We start from the raw sequence: 25,042 nt of genomic DNA, 5'->3' as shown, positions 1-25,042 counted from the left end.
TTGACAGAATCCCATCAGCCCTGTTTGAATGTTTCAGCATTTCAGCAGCAGCAGTGTGTTGTTGTGCCATTACAATGCTATACGGGTGGGAAGGTTATCATCATGCAGGCAATATGATGTGTGTGTGTGTGTGTGCATGTGTGTGAAAGAGAGAGGATGGTATGATTTATCGATCTGCTCCTCATAATAGGGGTAATCACTGCAAAACAGCCCTATCACAGCACTTAGCTAAGAGTAACAGTCTAACAGCCTCTGCTAAGGCAATTTCTTTCAATATCAAACTGGGAAAAGCAAAATGATTAACACATATTAAATGAGGCGTGCTACTGTTTTTCTCTTTAACAGGAAATGGATTTTGGGTAACACTTTGAGAGTAAATAATAAAAAGGACACTGCATATTTTGCTAAGCGTTTAAGTGTTTCATAGTTCCTTCAGTAGATCCCATCCAGGTTGCCTGAGGCTTACAATAACACTCACTTTTTACACTTACTGTCCAAATACCATGTCAGATAAAATGAAAGACCTTGTGCACAAGGACAGCCATCATGTAATATGTTTTGGACCAACACGATGTTCAGACACAAGCCAAGCTCTGTCTTTACACAAACACGTGTTTAGGGCAGGTATAGAGGGCAGGTATAGAAGATGGAGTATTGAATACACAGCGGTAAAAATCACCTCAAAATAAAAACATAATATTCAATTTCAGTAAGTTATACTAAATATTAACATTTCATATATTCGAGGGTAATAACATTAAATCTGGATAATAACACAAAACAAATTATAAGGCTAGAGAAATGTATCGACAAATATTACAACAACACGCAACACCCAAACATGATGGAAGATAAACGAGGAGAATCAATCTCCAAGAGAAAACACGACTCCTCGACTGATACAGATGATTTATGCTTTTCACCACTGGGACTGGTAAGTGTGGAAAGCGACTTGTTGAAGTCGATAAATGACAAACTGGGCATACTAGAGTTGGTCAGTAATGATGTAAAAGAGTTGAAAGCGAGTCTTGAAATGAGTGACGCAAAAGCTGCGATAATGGAGAGCGATACAAAAAAACAAAAAGGGACAGTCACTAGGATGGAAATGGACGTTAAGGAACTTAAAAAGGAGAACAACTTTCTGAGAGAAGCCTTACTAGACATACAAACTAGATAGATGAGAGAAAATCTAGTACTTACGGGTATCCAGGAAAAAGAGGGAGAGATTACAGAAAAAATTGTGAAGGACTTCTATCTTACAGCGCTTCAAATTCCACTCGAGGCTGTCGAGAAAATCCAACTCGAACGTGTACACCGTTTCGGACAAAGAGGACAGAGATATGAGCGTCCAATCATTGCCAAATTAGCTTTTTTTAAGGATAAAGTAATGGTTAAAAGCCTAGGTAAAAGACTTGCTGGCACAAAAATAGGCATGAATGATCAGTTCCCGAGGGAGATTGCAGAACGGCGCAAAGTTCTGTACCCAATTTTCAAGTAAAATAGATCAAAAGGGAAGCGTGTTGCTCTTGTTGTCGATAAACTGTATATTGACAACCAAATGTTCCGCGACACAAAGACTACTCCATGGCTATTCTGAAAGTTCTAATAGAGAAGTCGAATAATGGAACACCCAATACTAGCCATGGTAGGGATTGTAATAATAAAGCACCTTTATAGTAGGTATAGTATTTTATCAAGCGAAAAGACGGTATTACAAGAAAATATAAGAAGCAAAATAATACATCTTCAAATACAACTAAATTAGAACAAAAGTACTCAATTAACATAGTGGAGATAAAAACATAGCAAACAGAAGACATAGAAGGCACAGTATGTGGGTATGTATGGATGAATTGTGATGGAAGGTGTGGTGTGCGTTTTGTGTTTGAATAAGTGTGGCTTTAAATGATTGAGAAAGGAAATGGTTCCATATCCCAGAACCAACGTGAGTCTGTGAGCAGGGGTTGTGAGAGAGAGCTTTCAATTTTATGCAGATGAGGGATATATATTTTAAAAAATAGTATACATCTAATATGTATATATTTTTATTGTCCTATCATGATGGAACGATCCCCAACCCTATATCCTAGACACCCACCTGAGCGACCCATACACCAAAGAGAAGTCCCATCTGTTTTATGGACCTTCTGTGAGTTGACTACAGTGAGGGAAAAAAGTATTTGATCCCCTGCTGATTTTGTACGTTTGCCCACTGACAAAGAAATGATCAGTCTATAATTTTAATGGTGGTTAATTTGAACAGTGAGAGACAGAATAACAACAACAAAATCCAGAAAAACGCATGCCAAAAATGTTATAAATTGATTTGCATTTTAATGAGGGAAATAAGTATTTGACCCCCTCTCAATCAAAAAGATTTCTGGCTCCCAGGTTTCTTTTATACAGGTAATGAGCTGAGATTAGGAGAACACTCTCTTAAAGGGAGTGCTCCTAATCTCAGTTTGTTACCTGTATAAAAGACACCTGTCCACAGAAGCAATCAATCAATCAGATTCCAAACTCTCCACCATGGCCAAGACCAAAGAGCTCTCCAAGGATGTCAGGGACAAGATTGTAGACCTACACAAGGCTGGAATGGGCTACAAGACCATTGCCAAGCAGCTTGGTGAGAAGGTGACAACAGTTGGTGCGATTATTCGCAAATGGAAGAAACACAAAATAACTGTAAATCTCCCTCGGCCTGGGGCTCCATGCAAGATCTCACCTCGTGGAGTTGCAATGATCATGAGAACGGTGAGGTATCAGCCCAGAACTACACGGGAGGATCTTGTCAATGATCTCAAGGCAGCTGGGACCATAGTCACCAAGAAAACAATTGGTAACACACTACGCCGTGAAGGACTGAAATCCTGCATCGCCCGCAAGGTCCCCCTGCTCAAGAAACCACATATACAGGCCCGTCTAAAGTTTGCCAATGAACATCTGAATGATTCAGAGGAGAACTGGGTGATTTGTGTTGTGGTCAGATGAGACCAAAATCAATCTCTTTGGCATCAACTCAACTCGCCGTGTTTGGAGGAGGAGGAATGCTGACTATGACCCCTCTATGTGGTCCTCTGTAGCTCAGCTGGTAGAGCACGGCGCTTGTAACGCCAAGGTAGTGGGTTCGATCCCCGGGACCACCCATACACAAAACAAAAATGTATGCACGCATGACTGTAAGTCGCTTTGGATAAAAGCGTCTGCTAAATGGCATATTAAATTAATTAATTAACACCATCCCCACCGTCAAACATGGAGGTGGAAACATTATGCTTTGGGGGTCTTTTTCTGCTAAGGGGACAGGACAACTTCACCGCATCAAATGGACGATGGACGGCACCATGTATTGTCAAATCTTGGGTGAGAACCTCCTACCCTCAGCCAGGGCATTGAAAATGGGTCGTGGATGGGTATTCCAGCATGACAATGACCCAAAACACACGCCCAAGGCAACAAAGGAGTGGCTCAAGAAGAAGCACATTAAGGTCCTGGAGTGGCCTAGCCAGTCTCCAGACCTTAATCCCATAGAAAATCTGTGGAGGGAGCTGAAGGTTCAAGTTGCCAAACGTCAGGCTGGAAACCTTAATGACTTGGAGAAGATCTGCAAAGAGGAGTGGTACAAAATCCCTCCTGAGATGTGTGCAAACCTGGTGGCCAACTACAAGAAACATCTGACCTCTGTGATTGCCAACAAGGGTTTTGCCACCAAGTACTAAGTCATGTTTTGCAGAGGGGTCAAATACTTATTTCCCTCATTAAAATGCAAATCAATTTATAACATTTTTGACATGCGTTTTTCTGGATTTTTTGTTGTTATTCTGTCTCTCACTGTTCAAATAAACCTACCATTAAAATTATACACTGATCATGTGTTTGTCAGTGGGCAAATGTACAAAATCAGCAGGGGATCAAATACTTTTTTCCCTCACTGTATATGCAGCCAAAACAGAAAAATAAATGCGGTCAGAGACCTACTTGAGCAGCACCGCCCCCTCAAGATTCTGAGCCTGCCTGGCAGGGTTGGTCCTATAAAGCCAGAGCTTAGGTAGTGGCAGTGCTGGCAACACTGGCTGCAGTAACCCATGGGGAGGGGGTCACACCCGGACAATCAGAGAGGGGGCGTATCATTGTGGCCCAGGTGGCACAAAATAATCAAAGGTCTGACTGCACGGAGATGCTTGGGAAAAATGGTTACAACGGGGGACCAGAGTGTTTCTGTCTCAGGTGAAGAGGGTGGATCTGATCTCCATCACCTAGGACTTGACATAGATTAAATAGATTAATCAAATCTCACATTGTTGTCAATTTTTGCTCAATCTTCCATGCTTTCTCAAACAGCTGTAACTGTATATGCATTCGTATATATTTATATTTATATTTTATATTTTAGTCATTTAGCAGACGCTCTTATCCAGAGTGCATACATCTTTTTTTTTTTCATACATATGCATTCGTAAATTAGGTCCTTTCTTGAGTTGGGCTCTGGGATGTAACAACCATTGAGCATCTGATTTTATGGTTGATTGTGGAGGAAAGGGGTTGAGTGTGTTAGAGTAGTTAGTGCGTGTGTGTTTATCCCACATCTGTTGCAAGGGGGGTAAGGTTGTTAGGAAGAATATAGGATGAACCACAATAATTGTTTGCTAAAATAATAATTGCTTGTAAAAAAATGTAATGTAATACAATGGTAATCCGGGTTATAGGTTAAAATCCTACGCATGAACTGCCAACATTATTAGGCATATTAATTGATAATGTTGGAAAATAAGATATGCAAGATATATGAATAGATATTTTTAAATAGCTATATATACAGTGAGGGGAAAAAGTATTTGATCCCCTGCTGATTATGTACGTTTGCCCACTGACAAAGAAATGATCAGTCTATAATTTTAATGGTAGGTTTATTTGAACAGTGTGAGACAGAATAACAACAAAAAAATCCAGAAAAACGCATGTCAAAAATGTTGTAAATTGATTTGCATTTTAATTAGGGAAATAAGAATTTGACCCCCTCTCAATCAGAAAGATTTCTGTCTCCCAGGTGTCTTTTATACAGGTAACGAGCTGAGATTAGGAGCACACTCTTAAAGGGAGTGCTCCTAATCTCAGTTTGTTACCTGTATAAAAGACACCTGTCCACAGAAGCAATCAATCAAGCGGTTGAGGGTAGAGGAAGTTCAGGAGTAAAAACAAACAAAATAGAATTATTGTAAAAATGACTGTGTCCATGAAATGTATATAGTATGTATAAGCTGGAAGTAGAGGCCTAAGCATTGTTGTTCACTAGTTTACTCCAATTAGGGAAGGGGTGGTGGGGTTGGAAAGTAATAAAGGGAAATATATATTTTTTAAAGTAAATGTATATGTATTTGTATATATATATATATATTTGCGAGAAGAAAAAAAACATATGGGGGATTAGAAGTGATGCAGACAATTACATTGATGGAAGTTACAATCTATCTGCAATATTAAAGCTGTTCAACCCCCTAAAAAAAATAACAATAAAAAAAACAACGTGTGTAAACAAATAGTGCCTCCTTTGTTCGGCTACTGTATAACCACAAACACTCTCCCTTCAAGATGACTCAATATCTGTCACGCCCTGGCTCTGGGGACTCTTATATGTTGAGCCAGGGTGTTAGTTTCTATGTTTAGTGTTCTATGTTCATGTTCTAGTTCATGTGTTTCTATGTTGGCCGGGGTGGTTCCCAGTCAGAGGCAGCTGTGGCTTGTTGTCTCTGATTGGGAACCATACTTAGGCAGCCTGTTTTGCACTTGTCATTTGTGGGATCTTGTTCCGGAGAAGTTTGTGTTTTGTTAACCTTAGGACTTCACGTATCGTTTTGTTGTTTTGTTGTATTGTGTAGTACTCATTAAAAGATGTACGCATATCACGCTGCGCCTTGGTCTGCTTCTTACGACGATCGTGACAGAAGATCCCACCAATTAAGGACCAAGCAGCGTGTCCAGGAGCAAACGCCGGAGGTAACGCTAGTGGATGTCCTCCTCGGTTGGGGGAGGATCACCGAGGAGGAGGCCGTCCGCTACCGGAGGGCGATGAGGGAGGATGTCCAGGCAGGAGAGGAGAAGCGGCGCCAACCGGGCCGTCGTCGGACAGGCGAGAGGCAACCCCAAGACATTTTGTGGGGGGGGCACACGGCATGGACGACGGGGCAGCAGGAGGCAGCTACAGGGCGAGTTTGTGGACTAGGAGAGGAGGCCACCAGGTTACGGGGGCCATTGGTCAGGAGGGAGAAGGAGAGTGTGGAGGCACGGCGAGAGGAACTGAGTAGGCAGCAGAGGGAGCGGAGGTTTATGAGGAAACCCAGTCCCACTCCTCGCACCAAGCAAGTGGTGTGTGTCACCAGTCCGGTCCGGCCCGTTCCTGATTCCCGCACAAGGCCAGTGGTGTGTGTTCCCAGTACGGTCAGGCCCGTTCCTGCTCCCCGCACTAAGTTAGTGGTGCGTGTTCCCAGTCCGGCCCGACCCGTTCCTGCTCCCCGCACTAAGTTAGTGGTGCGTGTTCCCAGTACGGCCCAACCCGTTCCTGCTCCCCACACTAAGGTAGTGGTGCGTGTTCCCAGTACGGCCCAACCCGTTCCTGCTCCCCGCACTAAGTTAGTGGTGCGTGTTCCCAGTCCGGCCCGACCCGTTCCTGTCCCTCGCACCAAGCCAGTGGTGCGCGTCGCCAGCCCGGTCCGGCCTGTTCCTGCCCCTCGCACCAAGCCTGTGGTGCGCGTCGCCAGCCCGGCCCGGCCTGTTCCTGCCCCTCGCACCAAGCCTGTGGTGCGCGTCGCCAGCCCGGCCCGGCCTGTTCCTGCCCCTCGCACCAAGCCTGTGGTGCACGTCGCCAGCCCGGCCCGGCCTGTTCCAGCCCCTCGCACCAAGCCTGTGGTGCGCGTCGCCAGCCCGGCCCGGCCTGTTCCTGCCCCTCGCACCAAGCCTGTGGTGCGCGTCGCCAGCCCGGCCCGGCCTGTTCCTGCTTCCCGCACCAAGCCTGTGGTGCGTGTCGCCAGCCCGGTCCGGCCTGTTCCTGCTCCCCGCACCAAGCCAGTGGTGCGCGTCGCCAGCCCGGTCCGGCCTGTTCCGGCTCCCCGCACCAAGCCAGTGGTGCCCGTCGTCAGCCCGGTCCGGCCCGTCCCTGCTCCCCGCACCAAGCCAGTGGTTCGCGTCGTCAGCCCGGTCCGGCCCGTTCCTGCTCCCCGCACCAAGCCAGTGGTGCGCGTCGTCAGCCCGGTCCGGCCCGTCCCTGCTCCCCGCACCAAGCCAGTGGTGCGCGTCGCCAGCCCGGTCCGGCTGGTTCCTGCTCCCCGCACCAAGCCAGTGGTGCGCGTCGTCAGTCCGGCACAGCCCGTGCCTGTTCTACCGGTGCCTGGTCAGGTACCGGTCAGCTGCTCCACACCGGAGCCTAAGCAATCCGCTCCACCGATGTCCAGTCCAGCTCCAGCCAGCGGGGCCAGACCAGAGCAGGGGCGCTACGGGGGGGGGGGGGGGGGGGGTAGCTAGAGAGTGGTGGTCACGCCCGGAGCCGGATCTGCCTCCGAGGCGGAATGCCCACCTGGCCCCTCCCCTGTTGGGTTTAGTTGGCGCGGTCGCAGTCCGCGCCTTTGGGGGGGGGGTACTGTCACGCCCTGGCTCTGGGGACTCTTATATGTTGAGCCAGGGTGTTAGTTTCTATGTTTAGTGTTCTATGTTCATGTTCTAGTTCATGTGTTTCTATGTTGGCCGGGGTGGTTCCCAATCAGAGGCAGCTGTAGCTTGTTGTCTCTGATTGGGAACCATACTTAGGCAGCCTGTTTTGCACTTGTCATTTGTGGGATCTTGTTCCAGAGAGGTTTGTGTTTTGTTAACCTTAGGACTTCACGTATCGTTTTGTTGTATTGTGTAGTACTCATTAAAAGATGTACGCATATCACGCTGCGCCTTGGTCTGCTTCTTACGACGATCGTGACAATATCACATAGTTTGACTCTGTCCACAGTAATCCTAGCACATTCCTATAACGCCTACTGTACCAATCCTGAAGATTTGGTGTAGCAATCCTTACGTGTAAAACATATTAATTCCCAGTTTCAGTTATTTTTATCCTCAGAACTAATTTTCTTTCTCCCTCATTCCTATATTAGCGATGGGGAAAAAGAACAAAAATTACATTTCATACAGGGTAGAAAATGTACAATTCCAATCGTGTAGACTAGAACATTTCGGAGCCATTGCCATTGTAGTACACAAGCTGAACACAGTGATTGGAACATCTATCTTGTTTGTTCACCAGGAGAGAGTTCCATTGGGAACAGACATGACTCAGTTGTTGAGAGCTGGAGGAATGGGAATGAGCCGGTAAGGTTATTTTATGACACAGAGGGGAAAATAGAAGATCCCAGTATGGGAGAAGTGTTGTTGTCCATTAGTTTATATTGCACACTATTACCTGCATCTAAAGTTGAAGTCGGAAGTTTACATACACTTAGGTTGGAGTCATTAAAACTCATTTTTCATTCACTCCACAAATTTCTTGTTAAGTAAATAATAGTTAGGGCAAGTCGGTTAGGACATCTACTTTGTGCATGACACAAGTCATTTTTCCAACAATTGTTTACAGACAGATTATTTAATTTATAATTCACTGTATCACAATTCCAGTGGGTCAGAAGTTTACATACACTAAGTTGACTGTGCCTTTAAACAGCTTGGAAAATTCCAGAAAATTATGTCATGGCTTTAGAAGCTTCTGATAGGCTAATTGACATCATTTGAGTCAATTGGAGGTGTACCTGTGGATGTATTTCAAGGCCTACCTTCAAACTCAGTGCCTCTTTGCTTGACATCATGGGAAAATCAAAAGAAATCAGCCAAGACCTCAGAAAAACAATTGTAGACCTCCACAAGTCTGGTTCATCCTTGGGAGCAATTTCCAAATGCCTGAAGGTACCACGTTCATCTGTACAAACAATAGTACACAAGTATAAACACCATGGGACCACGCAGCCGTCATACCGCTCAGGAAGGAGACACGTTCTGTCTCCTAGAGATTAACGTACTTTGGTGCGAAAAGTGAAAATCAATCCCAGAACAACAGCAAAGGACCTTGTGAAGATGCTGGAGGAAACAGGTACTAAAGTATCTATATCCACAGTAAAACGGGTCCTATATCAACATAACCTGAAAGGCCGCTCAGCAAGGAAGAAGCCACTGCTCCAAAACCGCCATTAAAAAGACTACGGTTTGCAACTGCACATGGGGACAAAGATCGTCCTTTTTGGAGAAATGTCCTCTGGTCTGATGAAACAAAAATATAACTCTTTGGCCATAATGACCATCGTTATGTTTGGAGGAAAAATGGGGTAGCTTGCAAGCCGAAGAACACCATCCCAACCGTGAAGCACGGGGGTGGCAGCATCATGCTGTGGGGGTGCTTTGCTGCAGGAGGGACTGGTGCACTTCACAAAATAGATGGCATCATGAGGAAGGAAAATTATGTGGTTATATTGAAGCAACATCTCAAGACTTCAGTCAGGAAGTTAAAGCTTGGTCGCAAATGGGTCTTCCAAATGGACAATGACCCCAAGCATACATCCAAAGGCTACCCGAAATGTTTGACCCAAGTTAAACAATTTAAAGTTAATGCTACCAAATACTAATTGACCCACTGGGAATGCGATGAAAGAAATAAAAGCTTAAATAAATCATTCTCTCTACTATTATTCTGACATTTCACATTCTTAAAATAAAGTGGTGATCCTAACTGACCTAAGTCAGGGAATTTTTACTAGGATTAAATGTCAGGAATTGTGAAAACTGAGTTTAAATGTATTTGGCTAAGGTATATGTAAACTTCTGACTTCAACTGTAGTTAGATTTATTGTACGGTTACTGAAATGGTTGTTCCAGTTTAAATGGTTTAGGTCTTCTTATCAACTTCCCTAACCCTGACAGTCATTCTGAATGCAGGTTGCAGGTGAATAAAAATTCTAACTGTTGGATATCCTAACGTTGTTTGGATTCCAATAGGAATTACACATCACTTTGTAAACCAGCATAATGTGACTTGCAGGCCTGATGTGGCCTGTAAACCAGGAGTGTCTTAACACCACTGTGTTAGTGTAAAATTAGGCCATCAAAGTAAAGTCTTATGATATATGTATTGTATTGTCATAGAGTCAGTTGGTGAAAGCCACAGGCCTTTAAAGGGAAACTTTCAATTTGAAATATTTTGGACATATTAGCAATCTTGAGGGAATCCTATTTGAGTCAGAAAAGGATATTCATATGATAGGTAAGATATACAAAACCTTGCAGAGAGCCTATCCAACTGACAATCTCTTAGAAAAATATATAAACTATTGGAACCATGACTTAAAAAGAACTGATATTGGCACAAGATGAAGGGAATATTGGAACATAACTAATGAAATGACAGTTAAACGAAAATGTACGCTTAATCCAGTATAAACTAATGTATAGAATTTATTACACAAGTGACAACATTTACAAATTCTACAGCACAATGGCAGTCATGTCTTATGTGTAAATTAGCAATGACTCAATAATCCATGCCTTCTGGGAATGCTATAAAGTCCAAATGGTATGGGTGGAGTTAGAAAGTTGGCTGTCAGAAGTATTACAATGTAAATGTACTTTTAATCCGTCTGTCTGCATATTTCAAGACATGGCCTTTGAGGATGCAGTGAGATACCCGATGGGTTGGACAATACTTTTCTCGTCAATTATCTTGAAAAAAACGTATACTTAAAAACTGGAAATCAACCAATCCTCCATTGTTAACACAATGGAAAGGTAAAATGCTTTATTATCTAAATGTTGAAAGTGTGTGGGCGATGGAGAGAAACAAAGTGGTGCAGTTTTCCTTTCAATGAACACCTAGACAACCAGGTGAGGGGAGTTTCTTACTAATTAGTGACCTTAATTCATCAATCAAGTACAAGGAAGGAGCGAAAACCCACAGACACTTGGCCATCCATGAAATGAGTTTGACACATGTGCTTTACACCATACAGTGTTAAAACAACACCCTAAAACGATTTAGTGTAACACTACAGGTGTTCAATTCTTACACTGAGAACGTGTAACAGTGTGAGCACTATGCAAAATGAGTAAAGTTTACTCTAAATCAAGTGTTATGTTTTACACTGTGGGTGCTGCATATTACTCTACAGTAGAGCTATGCAAACACCACAATCAAGTTCATTTGAACACTTTAAGAGTTGAATGGGGAACACTGCAACAGAGTTACATCTTAAAAACTTTCAAAAGTGTTATTTTAACACCAGTTCAGTGGGACTCTTGTGTTCACTGTAAATAGTGTACATTTAACACTTTCCGAGATAAATGTACACCATTGATTTTGTTGTGTACCATTTTGAAACTGAATCAATCAATCCAGACTCAAGTGCCTACTTCACAAGTGTAATTCCAACATTCAGCTCCTACACTGAAAAGCACTCACTTGCTCATTGACCTGGGGCATTTGGAGTGGCATACAACAATTTTAGCAGAAAGCTTTTGAAAAACCCCCAGATATACCATAATAACTGGACCCCAAAATATGATAAAATCTGGCTTCTGCACTGCAACAAAACAAGTTTTACTTCAGGGGGGAAAGTGGAAATGGTTTCATTAAAGCTGCCTTTATAAAATAGCATAGAAATGTGTCCGCTGTAAAAGGTTACACCTTTGATGGCTATAATTGCCACAGTCTGGCTGTCTTGGTAAAGGTAGACAGTATTATTCCATCACATTATGTCCATCAGTTCATTAAAAATGTATTTTCAGACAGGGACCACCTATTACAAGTCAATTCCTGAACCTATTGACTGGTAATGCTGCATTTTCAGACACAAGTACAGAGCAGCTAGACCAGGTGGCTATAAAGGGCCAATAGGCAGACATTCATGGATACAGTTTAAATTATGTTTAAATTATGTTAACAACGGATTGAGGAATTAATGTATTTGAGGAATTCATATATCAGTGTAATAAATTATGTAGTAGCCTACATTTTGAACATAGGGAATGTACAGGAAACACATCTAAACATCAATAAACTGCTTATAAACACATTATTATATATCCTGATGCCTAGTCACCCTTATACATATCTACCTCTATAACTCCAGTATCCCTGCACATTGTAAATACTTTATGATACTGGAACTGACTGACCCTGTATATAGTATGCTTACTTACTTTCTCGTGTTCTTCTTATTTCTTATTTTATTTGTTGTGTGTTTTTGTTCTACCTAATGTAATTTTTAGCATTACATTGTTTTTGATTACTGCATTGTTGGGTTTAGAGCTTGCAAGAAAGGCATTTCACTGTACTTGTGAACGTGACGTTAAAACTTAAAACTTGAAACTTGAAACGTTTAACCACTTGAAACTGCACTTTGCAATAGATAATGTATGCACACAAATCCAGTCAACCCGAAAAGTTAGGAACAACTGGTTGTATGTAGTCTGCAAACTTCTAGAAAGCAATGTCGAGCGGTAGCCGTGATACACTCTCTGTGTGCCTAAAGCTCCGTGGAAATTCTGACACCCTCTCAAGCCTCAATAAATATTTTCATAGAAACACGCATTACCTATGCGCACCTAGCACTGGTCCAAGTGTAGCCTACACTACTGCTAAATGCATAGGAAGTGATATTGTGTGATATAGATACAATGATATCAGATAAGAACTGATAGTGTTGCTTACCTTTCCGTACTGTGCGTCTTTAGTCCTCAGGTCCGATACTTTCTGCCTACTTAGGAGTGTCAAATACAGTAGCGCAGCAATCCAACAAAGCACCACCAACGCCAAAGTCAGCTTTCGGGAAAGCCGTTTCATTTTCCTATGAGTTACTGGAGCAGATATCGACCCTTTATTGGCGATGGGGAATCTACGAGAAGCACATTTCTAGGAATTCTAGGAAAGTCGGTTGTGGAGACGTGGTTTTGCGCGCTACTCTCACATTCTATGGTTCCTCTTCTCGAGCGCTGCACGCTCGCTCCAGACTCATGCCCTGGTTGCGAGATTCTCTATTACCAGACTGGTAGTAGGCTGTTACACAGCGATGACTCGCTGGAGCTACGAAGTACTACGCTGGAAGCCGTCCAGCTAGATAAAAATCAGCCGGTTGGGGGTACCTATAAAATCTGAATGGGTTTAGCACCACCTACCGTGTAAATCATAATATACAAGGTTCTGTAGTCTATTGTACTTTCAATGTATCTAGCCTGAATGCAGTAATGTATATAGTCTATAATCAATTATGCAGCCTAATTCAGCTCCAGTTTTTTTTCTCCAGAGTTATGGGGTATTATAATACTGGTGACCCAGCTAGGTCACCCGTGATACAAGTCAGTATTCGACGTCCATGCATGTCTGGGGATATCGGGAGATGACATGGAAACCGGCCACTAGGGGTAACAGTGAGCGCTGTTACCTTCAATTATGTTTCGGTTTTGCTAGGGCATTGTGGATGGGGATGGCGGGGCACTGTGGATGGGGATGGCAGACTGGTGGCAGCATCTGCATCTGATTCCAAAGGTTGTAAATTCGAATCCAGCAATAGAAAGTTGTTTTTGAGTTTTTTGTTTTAAGCCTATCCTAAATCTTAACCCTTATGTTAACAATTTGTAGTTATTTCCTAACCTTAAGATTTCGGAATTAATGCCTAAACTTAACCCTAACCTTTAAAATTCAGAGTTAATGCATACACTTAACCTGAAACACTTCGAAATTTGACATTTCCAACAACTTCGAAATGTTATGTTTGAGAAACATGGATGAACGTCTAATTCTGATGTGAGACTGTGAGAGCTAGTTGCAGCGACCATTGAACAGGTGGGACTAGGTTTCGCCACAAAAGACACATAGGTTAGAATAGAACATATCTTTATTGACAATTCCGAATTCACCCTACATATTGTACTGTACTTTTGATATTGTCTAATCACACTTAGATTTACTTCTAGACTGAATTTATTGACCTAAAAAATAAATAGCAAACGGATCAAACAAGTATTGTCTTGTTGTACCATCTAGTGGTGTTCAGTCGTCGAATAATCCATCAACCATAAACTATTGTGTGCTTAAATGTTGTCCAGCAGGTGTCATACTGGTATATAGAATATACTGTAAGGGAAAGAATAGATGTCCTACCATGGCCTCTGCCCCTCTCTCTAAATTTGGACAATTGTGTCTCTACGACTTTTGACATCACTGTAGGCTACATTGTACACCGTAGGCCTACCCTACACTTGAGACAATTATGTTGTATCCTCTCCTCAATTTAGTTCCAATATACCCTCCATTTTTGTGGGCTGCATCATAAGTAAACCTTTTTGTAACACTTTTGTATTTTGTATTTTTATTCAAGTGAAGATTTTATTACAATATTGTTTTAAGTAAAACACTTTATATATATATATATATATATATATATATATATAAATATATTAAATGACACATGCAATATATGTGTAGGTATATGTATATGGGAATGTCTATTTTCTTTGGTAATGTATGATAACAGCTTGTTATACATTTTACATTTAGTCATTTAGCAGACGCTCTTATCCAAACAACAAGCTTGCAACTGATAACTGATACAATGTACGTAGCAATTTTGTGATCACAAATTGTTTGTTACATTGTACCACTAGAGGAGCACCAACAATGAGATGCTAGTGGTCCTCATCCGCTAATATGGCGCTGCCATCACTGACTTCAGTCGCTGTAATACTGGGTGGGGCTTTGCCAGTAGTTGGGCATTTCCTTTCGGCTCAGGTTTCGTTGTCAGACTGGCATTTAAATATGCTGCAGTAACGAAGCCGGGGAAGCCAGTGGCCGCACAGGATTCAACGCAGCAGTAGGAATATACGCTTTATTATAGCTTTATTATTATTTTCTTCATTTGGCTCGAAAAGGGTATATTATACAGGACAGTATTTTGAAGATTCAACCGCGTCAGAATTCAAATGTAAGACGACATCACAATTTGCCAGCTTCATACGTGCATCATTTTTGGGATTCTTCTACAACTTGAATGAAATTCGTGCTTTATAGCTGTGATATGTAAATGTGCATGTAAAAATGTTTAGGATCGCTAGTATGTGTTTAGTCTAGTCAATTAACTGACTTTTAGTCGTCTGTGCATCTTTGTCTCGTGTTTGGCCTATAAAGACTTGGGGAACGCTTTCCATTCAAGGATGTGTCTGCATAATGTTTGATTGAAAGAAAAACAAACCATCCACTAAACCAATAACAAAGAGATCCTCCGAATTATTTGAATAGACATCTCTATAGAGTATAAGGTTGTCCATTATCGAATTGCATCATGTTCAGCTGGTTGGGTACCGATGACAGGAGGAAGAAGGATCCTGAGGTCTTTCAGACAGTCAGCGATGGCCTCAAGAAGCTCTACAAAACCAAGCTGTTACCCTTGGAAGAACACTACAAATTCCACGAGTTCCACTCGCCCGCCTTAGAGGATGCCGACTTTGACAACAAGCCCATGGTTCTCCTTGTGGGGCAGTATTCCACTGGAAAGACCAGCTTCATACGGTACGTCTGTGTTTGAAATGTGGGTGCTTTGCTTGCCACTCAGTAGGCCAAAACACTAGTGAGTTTTGTGCACTGATATGCAAACAGAGGGGACATTACATGCATGGCAGGCACTGCATATTTACAGTTAGCTTTTATTGTAGAACAAATGGTCCTAGGAAGATAAATCGGTTAGTGTTTGGGTTGACTGGATTCCTGTTCAACCTTGGGCAGACACAGGTCAAATATTGACATACTCTGACTTGGGAGGGATGAGACATTCCAACAGACAAGAGAGCAACCTACTGGGTTAGCATTCACCTCTTATGGTATAGATGACTACAAAAATATATAAGTACATTATGGAAATCTAGTGGTATTACATAGTTATAGACATAGTTATACCTATTACAATCCTATAATCCTCAATGCCATTTTATGATTACATGTTACAGTAATCATCTGCAATGTTCCCTTATAGTCACACCCATAACACAGGAATGTCTGCTGTTCCATTGATTTGTCTGTTAAACTAGCCCATGACCATGGAACAGATCATGTTTCCAAGTTAAATTCCAGCATTTCCCTATGGACTGCTAAATGGCATGCCAACCATCTCACTTAGTGCTCATCAAAGGAATACAAGATATTGGAAAAATATTGGACCCAAAAGCATGTGTGTTGGTCTCTCTGAGCCTACCACAAAGCAAACTTTGTCTTGGAGATGGGATGGGAGGCCAGATTTAAATTGAGCTTCCATGCAGCGAAGGTCACGCATTTAATCTATTTACGTTCACCATGACTTCCAGCCAAACATCATGCTAAATATAGGACAGACATCTTAGCTGAACTATGAATTAAATAACATTGCTACCCCAGAGTAAGGACATGGGAACTCTATGCATGTCTAGACTTCAGCCATGTATAATTTACTACAATCAGTAGTGTGTGCTGTATGGGCATGCGAAAAGCAGAAGGTAGTTGAACCTGTACTGTGAGTTGAGTAATACACAGGTGTGCAGTAAGTAATAGGATCCTTTCCGGCTCTCTCCTTGTATCATTGCCTTTGTGGTGGCATGTTTTCCACATCAAACTTTACTGGTGACACTAAGTGCATCCCTCTAGCTGTGCAGTAATGCCAGTGATTGCTAGTGCTTCTCCTGCTATCCCAAGGCCAGAGATGAGATGCAGTCCTCTGCTGTCCTCTCACTGATAAGCCCTGTTTTCTCCAACCCTCTCATCAGCTCCCTTATTGCTATAGCAACATGTCACTAATAGTTTCCATAGCGACTAGTCCAGGAGTTATAGAGAGGCGCGACAAGTGAGAGACATCAGTCTGGAATCATGTAGAGAATGCCCCTGGCCACCGGAAGCACTTACTGTATAGGATCAGGTTTTAAGGTCTGGAAAGCTTTGGGGCACTCTCACTTCCTAGCCCCCTTTAGTTTGTACTGTCTAAGTGAGTTATTAGCTTTAGGGCACTTCTCCTTCATAGCCCTTCATAGATTGTAGTACTTATTTGCAAACGCGTTATCATGTTTGGGTCAAGTAATTGAATAGTAGAGCTTTGTTCTCATGCTTTTGCAAGTGTGGGTGAGAATGACAGCTGAGTGTGGGTTGGTTGATAGGGTTCTGTCTCAGTCTGGCCATATAACTGGTCTTAATTAGGCAGTCCTTTGAAATCCACGGTGACTTGCAAACAACATTCTGTAACCAGGCGTGGTCGCGGTCCCTTGGTACAGACAGAGAGAGAAATCCCTGAAATCCTCTCTGGTTGGCATCAGACATGCTAAATTCCAGGTATACCAATCCCTGGACATGATTGCATTAGATATGGAGCGCATTTCATCTAATAACAATATCACACATCTGGGAGCTTTCTATATGATAATACTTTATTTTTTGCTAAACTTTATACTAAAGTCAGACCATACTGTATGTACACCCTCTATAGGAGTCCATTTCAAAAGTTGGAAATGTTTGAATGTTTAATCAGCTATGGTTCAGCACTGGCCAAGTCAGGTGATGACTTTGTCCTACTGGCCACAGATGTCAATTCAACATCTATTCCACGTTGGTTCAATGTAATTTCATTGAAATGACGTGGAAACAGCGTTGATTCAACCAGTGTTTTGCCCAGTGGGGTGTTGGTTTCCTATGCTGTCTGTCATGGTCCAGTCCACTGTCAGAGTTTCTAGAGCTAGTCTCTCTAATGGCTTGGGGATAGAGGAAAATGAGAGGTGGGCAGGGCTAGTTGGGCTACTCTCCCTTTCTCTGTGATTTGTGCCCTATGTGAGGTCACTGTCCTGCAGGATAGGGCCATAGTCAGTGTCTTTAGTTTCCTGTGTGCATTGTTCATAGAGGACGTGCAGGCCTATGTGGCGGCTGCAGTAGGGAGAGTGGTAGGGAAAGAGCTAGGCCTGTGTTTGTGTGTGCTGACTCCTCAGTCCACAGTGCTATGAAAGCACACAGGCCCTCTTTCCTCTCTGGTCTGTTTCCAAACACACGCACGCAGTCCCTGTGCTCTCCATCAATCCAGTTTCACTCTGCCTCCCTTCATCTCATCGAAGCCTCAGTGGCAGAGCTGTGGGAAGGATAAACATCTGGCTCTGGACAGTGCTCCTGCTCATCTACTGTTGGTCATCTTTTGTTGCAATAGCACTGTATTATGGATTTAAACAGTGTCTACAGAGAGACAGTACTAGCCGGCTAGGTTGACCCCTTTGACAAGATGTGTGTAGAGTGGATATATAGAGTATCCGCTGGTTGACCTCACATCTGTTATTGCTTTAAAGGTTTAAAGTGGTTTAAAAGGACAGTTTATTGCTTTTCAGTTATAAACCACTAGTATTTACAATTCAATGCATTTCTAGGATTCTGCACATTCTATACAATTATACTAGATTTTTACCACATCTGTGATGTCAATTTGGACTGATTGAAGATGAAACTCTTGACCTTGACCCTATAATTCAAAAATGTTAGTATGTTCTTTAAAAATATGGTTAAGTACGATTTTACCATGTAACTGGCAGGTGTACAGGGCCTCTAAAGTAAAATGTAAACTAAGATAGTGGACAATAGAATAATGCATAAACAGAGATCCATTTCACCTATTACTCCCCAGATACCTGTTGGAGCAGGATTTCCCTGGAATGCGGATTGGGCCGGAGCCCACCACAGACTCCTTTATTGCAGTGATGCATGGAGACACGGAGGGGGTGATCCCTGGCAACGCCCTAGTTGTCGACCCCAAGAAACCCTTCAGGAAGCTCAACGCCTTCGGAAACGCCTTTCTCAACAGGTGAGACTATAGCAGTCCACATATAGTATTTTTATTAATCTAGTTGGATGACTCATTAAGTTTTTATAGAAGGGTTGGTTGTTTAGCAACAAAACCGACGCGTGCGCAACTATGGTGCAAAACAGATGGGGTTGACTTAGACTGTTGACAACATGTAAACTATATTTAGTCTCCAAATGTTTATTGAAAACATAAATACATTTGCACAATGAGCACTTGTTATCTCTCAAATACATTGTTTTAGTTGTTGGTTAGTTCGCTAGCGAATTTCAGCCATATTAGCATAGACATGGCATCAGTCAAAACACCTCAGAACAAGACACTAACAAGGTACAATGAGCTGAAACGAACCACCTATGATTTCCCACATGGCAGCTTCTTGTCATTGTTGCAAGGACTGGGGAGTTTTTCAGGATAAAATATTTACAGAATGGAGCTAAGCACGGGCAAAATCGTAGAGGAAAACCTGGTTCAGTCTGCTTTCCACCAGACACTGGGAGATTAATTCACTTTTCAGTAGGCAGGACAATAACCTATAAGGCCAAATCTACACTGGAGTTGCTTACCAAGAAGACAGTGAATGTTCTTGAGTGGCCGGGTTACAGTTTTGACTTAAATCTGCTTGAAAATCTATGGCAAGAGTTGAAAATGGTTGTGTAGCAATGATCAACAACCAATTAGACAGAGCTTGAAGAATTTTGAAAATAATAATGGGCAAATATTGTACAATCCAGGTGTGCAAAGCTCTTAGAGACTTACCCAGAAAGACTCACAACTGTAATCGCTGCCAAAGGTGATTCTAACATGTATTGACTCAGGGGTGTGAATACTTATGTAAATGAGATATTTCTATATATATTTTTGCTAAATTTCAACAACAACAATTTTTTTTTTTCACTTTGTCATTATGGGGTATTGTGTGTAGATGGATGAAAAACAATTATATTTACTAAATGTGTAATAAGTCAAGGGGTATGAATACTTTCTGAAGGCACTGTGTCAACTGATGTGTGTGTGTGTCATACATACCTCAAACCTCGCTCTGGGAAAGGGATTGCTGCTCGCTGCCTTATTAACTGTAAAGTGTTTCTTAAGTATGCCATTCATACTTTGCATCACGAGAGGGAGAGGAAGCAATCCATAGAGGGTTTCCACTGTAAGCACAAGGCTCATAGCGTGTTTCCTGAGGGAGATGATATGAATACAAGGCTTGTGATGGTTTCTGCAGGTGGCTCTGACAATGTTAAGTAGGAGAACATACAGTACCAGTCAAAAGTTTGGACACACCTACTCATTCCAGGGTTTTTCTTTATTTTACTATTTTCTACATTGTACATTGTACATTGTACATCACTCTCTTTCTTGGTAAAATAGCCCTTACACAGCCTGGAGGTGTGTTGGGTCATTGTCCTGTTGAAAACAAATGATAGTCCCACTAAGCCCAAACCAGATGGGATGGCGTATCGCTGCATAATGCTGTGGTAGCCATGCTGGTTAAGTGTGCCTTGAATTCTAAATAAATCACAGACAGTGTCACCAGCAAAGCCCCCCCACACCATAACACCTCCTCCTCCATGCTTTATGGTGGGAAATACACATGCAGAGATCATCCGTTCACTCACACCGCGTCTCACAAAGACACGGCGGTTGGAACCAAAAATCTCAAATTTGGACTCATCAGACCAAAGGACACATTTCCACCGGTCTAATGTCCATTGCTCGTGTTTCTTGGCCCAAGCAAGTCTCTTCTTCTTATTGGTGTCCTTTAGTAGTGGTTTCTTTGCAGCAATTCGACCATGAAGGCCTGATTTACACAGTCTCCTCTGAACAGTTGATGTTGAGATGTGTCCGTTACTTGAACTCTGTGAAGCATTTATTTGGGCTGCAATTTCTGAGGCTGGTAACTCTAATGAACTTATCCTTTACAGCAGAGGTAACTCTGGGTCTTCCATTCCTGTGGCGGTCCTTATGAGAGCCAGTTTCATCATAGCGCTTGATGGTTTTTGTGACTGCACAAGAAACTTTCAAAGTTCTTGAAATGTTCCATATTGACTGACCTTCATGTCTTAAAGTAATGATGGACTGTTGTTTCTCTTTGCTTATTTGAGCTGTGCTTGCCATAATATGGACTTGGTCTTTTACCAAATAGGGTTATCTTCTGGATACCCCCCCCCCCCTACCTTGTCACAACACAACTGGTTGGCTCAAACGCATTAAGAAGGAAAGAAATTCCACAAATTAACTTTTAAGAAGGCACACCTATTAATTGAAATGCATTCCAGGTGACTATCTCATGAAGCTGGTTGAGAGAATGCCAAGAGTGTGCAAAGCTGTCATCAAGGCAAAGGGTGGCTATTTGAAGAATCTGAAATATATAATATATTTTGATTTGTTTAACACTTTTTTGGTTACTACATGATTCCATATGTTGTTATTTCATAGTTTTGATGTCTTCACTATTATTCTACAATGTAAAAAATAGTAAAAATAAAGAAAAACCCTTGAATGAGTAGGTGTGTCCAAACTTTTGACTGGTAGTGTATGTGTGGAATAAGGGTTCTTAAGAGTTCTTAGGGTGCTTTAGGGTTCTTAGGGTTCTTGGCGTATGGCCGGTGTTTGTTGTGCAAATCTGCAGATAAAACCACAGGAAGTCTAGAGAAAGTTGGCTCGGCTCAGAGAGCAGTTTGAAACAGATAGTCAAGTGTTGTAATGCATGTTCCCCAAGCGAACAGAATAATCAAAGAGCAGAGTGTAGCTCAACTACAGTGAGGGAAAAAAGTATTTGATCACCTGCTGATTTTGTGCGTTTGCCCACTGACAAAGACATGATCAGTCTATCATTTTAATGGTAGGTTTATTTGAACAGTGAGAGACAGAATAACAACAAAAAAATCCAGAAAAACACATGTCAAAAATGTTATAAATTGATTTGCATTTTAATGAGGGAAATAAGTATTTGACCCCCTCTCAATCAGAAAGATTTCTGGCTCCCAGATGTCTTTTATACAGGTAACGAGCTGAGATTAGGAGCACACTCATAAAGGGAGTGCTCCTAATCTCAGCTTGTTACCTGTATAAAAGACACCTGTCCACAGTAGCAATCAATCAATCAGATTCCAAACTCTCCACCATGTCCAATACCAAAGAGTTCTCCAAGGATGTCAGGGACAAGATTGTAGACCTACACAAGGCTGGAATGGGCTACAAGACCATCGCCAAGCAGCTTGGTGAGAAGGTGACAACAGTTGGTGCGATTATTCGCAAATGGAAGAAACACAAAAGAACTGTCAATCTCCCTCGGCCTGGGGCTCCATGCAATATCTCACCTCGTGGAGTTGCAATGATCATGAGAACGGTGAGGAATCAGCCCAGAACTACACCGGAGGATCTTGTCAATGATGTCAAGGCAGCTGGGACCATAGTCACCAAGAAAACAATTGGTAACACACTACGCCGTGAAGGACTGAAATCCTGCAGCGCCCGCAAGGTCCCCCTGCTCAAGAAAGCACATATACATGCCCGTCTGAAGTTTGCCAATGAACATCTGAATGATTCAGAGGAGAACTGGGTGAAAGTGTTGTGGTCAGATGAAACCAAAATGGAGCTCTTTGGCATCAACTCAACTCGCCGTGTTTGGAGGAGGAGGAATGCTGCCTATGACCCCAAGAACACCATCCCCACCGTCAAACATGGATGTGGAAACATTATGCTTTGGGGGTGTTTTTCTGCTAAGGGGATAGAACAACTTCACCGCATCAAAGGGATGATGGACGGGGCCAAGTACCGTCAAATCTTGGGTGAGAACCTCCTTCCCTCAGCCAGGGCATTGAAAATGGGTCGTGGATGGGTATTCCAGCATGACAATGACCCAAAACACACGGCCAATGCAACAAAAGAGTGTCTCAAGAAGATGCACATTAAGGTCCTGGAGTGGCCTAGCCAGTCTCCAGACCTTAATCCCATAGAAAATCTGTGGAGGGAGCTGAATGTTCGAGTTGCCAAATGTCAGCCTTGGAGAAGATCTACAAAGAGGAGTGGGACAAAATCCCTTCTGAGATGTGTGCAAACCTGGTGGCCAACTTCAAGAAACGTCTGACCTCTGTGATTGCCAACAAGGGTTTTGCCACCAAGTACTAAGTCATGTTTTGCAGAGGGGTCAAATACTTATTTCCCTCATTAAAATGCAAATCAATTTATAACATTTTTGACATGTGTTTTTCTGGATTTTTTTTTTGTTATTCTGTCTCACTGTTCAAATAAACCTCCCATTAAAATTATAGACTGATCATGTCTTTGTCAGTGGGCAAACGTACAAAATCAGCAGGGGATCAAATACTTTTTTCCCTCACTGTATCTGTTGTCCGTCGGTCTGTCTGTTTGTCTCATGTCCGTCCAACTCTTTTTCTCTGTCAGATTTGATCATGTAAGCTCTGTAATTATTCAGTGTTGGGCTATTTATCTGACCATGTCTATGGCCATGTCTGTGTGTCCTGTAGGTTTGTGTGTGCCCAGCTGCCAAACCCTGTTCTGGAGAGCATCAGTGTGATAGATACTCCTGGTATCCTATCTGGAGAGAAGCAGAGGATCAGCAGAGGTACGGCTCTCTACCTCTCCAACCCTCTCTCAACCCCTCAACCCCTCTACCCCTCTCTCAACCCTCCCACCCCTCTCCCTACCCCTCTACCCCTTTCTCAACCCTCCCACCCCTCTCTCTACCCCTCTACCCCTTTCTCAACCCTTCCACCCCTGTCTCAACCCCTCTAGCCCTCTCTCAACCCTTCCACACCTGTCTCAACCCCTCTACCCCTCTCTCAACCCCTCAACCCTTGTCTCAACCCCTCTACCCTTCTCTCAACCCCTCCACCCCTCCCTCAACCACACCACCCCTCTCTCCACCCCTCCACTTCTCTCCCAACCCCTCCACCCCTCCACCTCTCTCCCAACCCCTACACCCCTCTTTCACACACTCACTCAGACCAGGAGTTAGAGATAAAACCATTCACTGACACAAGCACAGCAGTGTTTTATTGCACAACATAGCGAGAAGAAAGAAATCTGACTGAAAACCCTATATTTACTACCACAGAAATAGTCATAATGCAAATGTTTACAAAAACAAGACTTGGGAGAATGTAGTGCTCTATTCTAACGTTAGCAGTGCTGTTTGCTAATCTATTCCCTACATTGTGATAGTGCAAAACAGTCTGTAGCAAAGAAAGTATGTCCTTGAAAAACACAACATCTGGTACTGCTGGCGGACATACTGTAGTAAGGCAGCTTTAGCTCTGTTTTCTTAGCTTTATTACAACCAATTTCCTAACTGGAAAATATTTGCATGATAATGTTGTGATGTAAAACCAGGACTGTGCTGTTGAACCCACTGAGGGATTTGCAAAACCAGTTCTGTATCAAAACATCCTGGTTTCCACACTTCTTACACCACTAATTACTGTATTAGCATTTTCCAGGACATGTTTGAACCTTCATTCCCATAGGGTTCCTATGTTTGTGGTGGAAATAGCAAGCAAGCTTCAGAAATCCTGCTTCTCGTGACAGACCTTTAAAACCACATATAGGAAGTCAAGGAAACATGTAGCTGAGGCAGGGCAGCCGGTGTCTATTCCACAAGTTACCACCGGCTAAATCTATGACGTTAAAATGCCTATTTACTCTGTTCCATCTGACTGCGCAATCCACTGTCTCATCAGCCCAGCCAGGCAATTTATAAACTTGATCTCCACTATAAAAAACATCTAGGCATTATCTCACATTTCTTTTAGACTAACATTTAGTTTTCAAAAGCGGAGATTTGTATAAACCTTGCAGTCTGTCTCTCTGACATTTGCGACATTGTTTCAATATTCTAATTCGATCTCCAGCTGTCCTATAGGAATGAACGTGTTGGGAGGTGGGATGAGACAGACAGGTAGGCAGCTTTTCTTAGCAGTCGAAATCATGAATCAGCATCATTTTTATGGATATATACAAAGCACTATCAATAGAAAACAGGTGAAACGAAACAAAGTGCAGCTAGTTTGAAGTCTTTCCAGCTTCAGTTTGAAGTGATTGTGTTAGCTGTGTTGTTGGCTGGCTCCTCTGAACAACAGTGTCCTGATGAGAGAGCACATTTTCTATGCCAGGTGAAATCATGCATCATTAGCTCATTGTTATGTATGTAT

At 42.5% G+C, this 25,042-nt stretch overlaps 2 protein-coding genes across 3 annotated transcripts in view; one reads left to right on the top strand and one right to left on the bottom strand.

Moving 5' to 3' along the window:
* Window positions 1-13,029, bottom strand: part of LOC311106494 (polypeptide N-acetylgalactosaminyltransferase 14-like) — a 126,464-nt gene extending 113,435 nt beyond the window's left edge. The window contains exon 1 of the mRNA XM_084148842.1: window positions 12,728-13,029. Within this exon, the coding sequence (XP_084004968.1) occupies window positions 12,728-12,859 (132 nt within the window). The 5' untranslated portion in view covers window positions 12,860-13,029. The remainder of the gene's footprint in view (window positions 1-12,727) is intronic.
* A 1,794-nt stretch (window positions 13,030-14,823) lies between these two features.
* Window positions 14,824-25,042, top strand: part of LOC311106699 (EH domain-containing protein 3) — a 32,199-nt gene continuing 21,980 nt past the window's right edge. The window contains exons 1-4 of one of the 2 annotated variants that reach the window (XM_084149094.1): window positions 14,824-14,996; window positions 15,383-15,580; window positions 18,687-18,863; window positions 23,360-23,457. In XM_084149094.1, coding sequence (XP_084005220.1) covers window positions 14,995-14,996; window positions 15,383-15,580; window positions 18,687-18,863; window positions 23,360-23,457 — 475 coding nt within the window. In that variant the 5' untranslated portion in view covers window positions 14,824-14,994. Of the gene's footprint in view, window positions 14,997-15,277; window positions 15,581-18,686; window positions 18,864-23,359; window positions 23,458-25,042 lie in introns of those variants that run through there. The other variant, XM_084149093.1, reaches the window with a different exon arrangement.

Source organism: Coregonus lavaretus (assembly GCF_964263955.1).
Source record: "Coregonus lavaretus genome assembly, chromosome: 31".
NCBI lineage: Eukaryota > Metazoa > Chordata > Actinopteri > Salmoniformes > Salmonidae > Coregonus > Coregonus lavaretus.
This window is presented reverse-complemented; position numbering and strand designations above follow the sequence as displayed.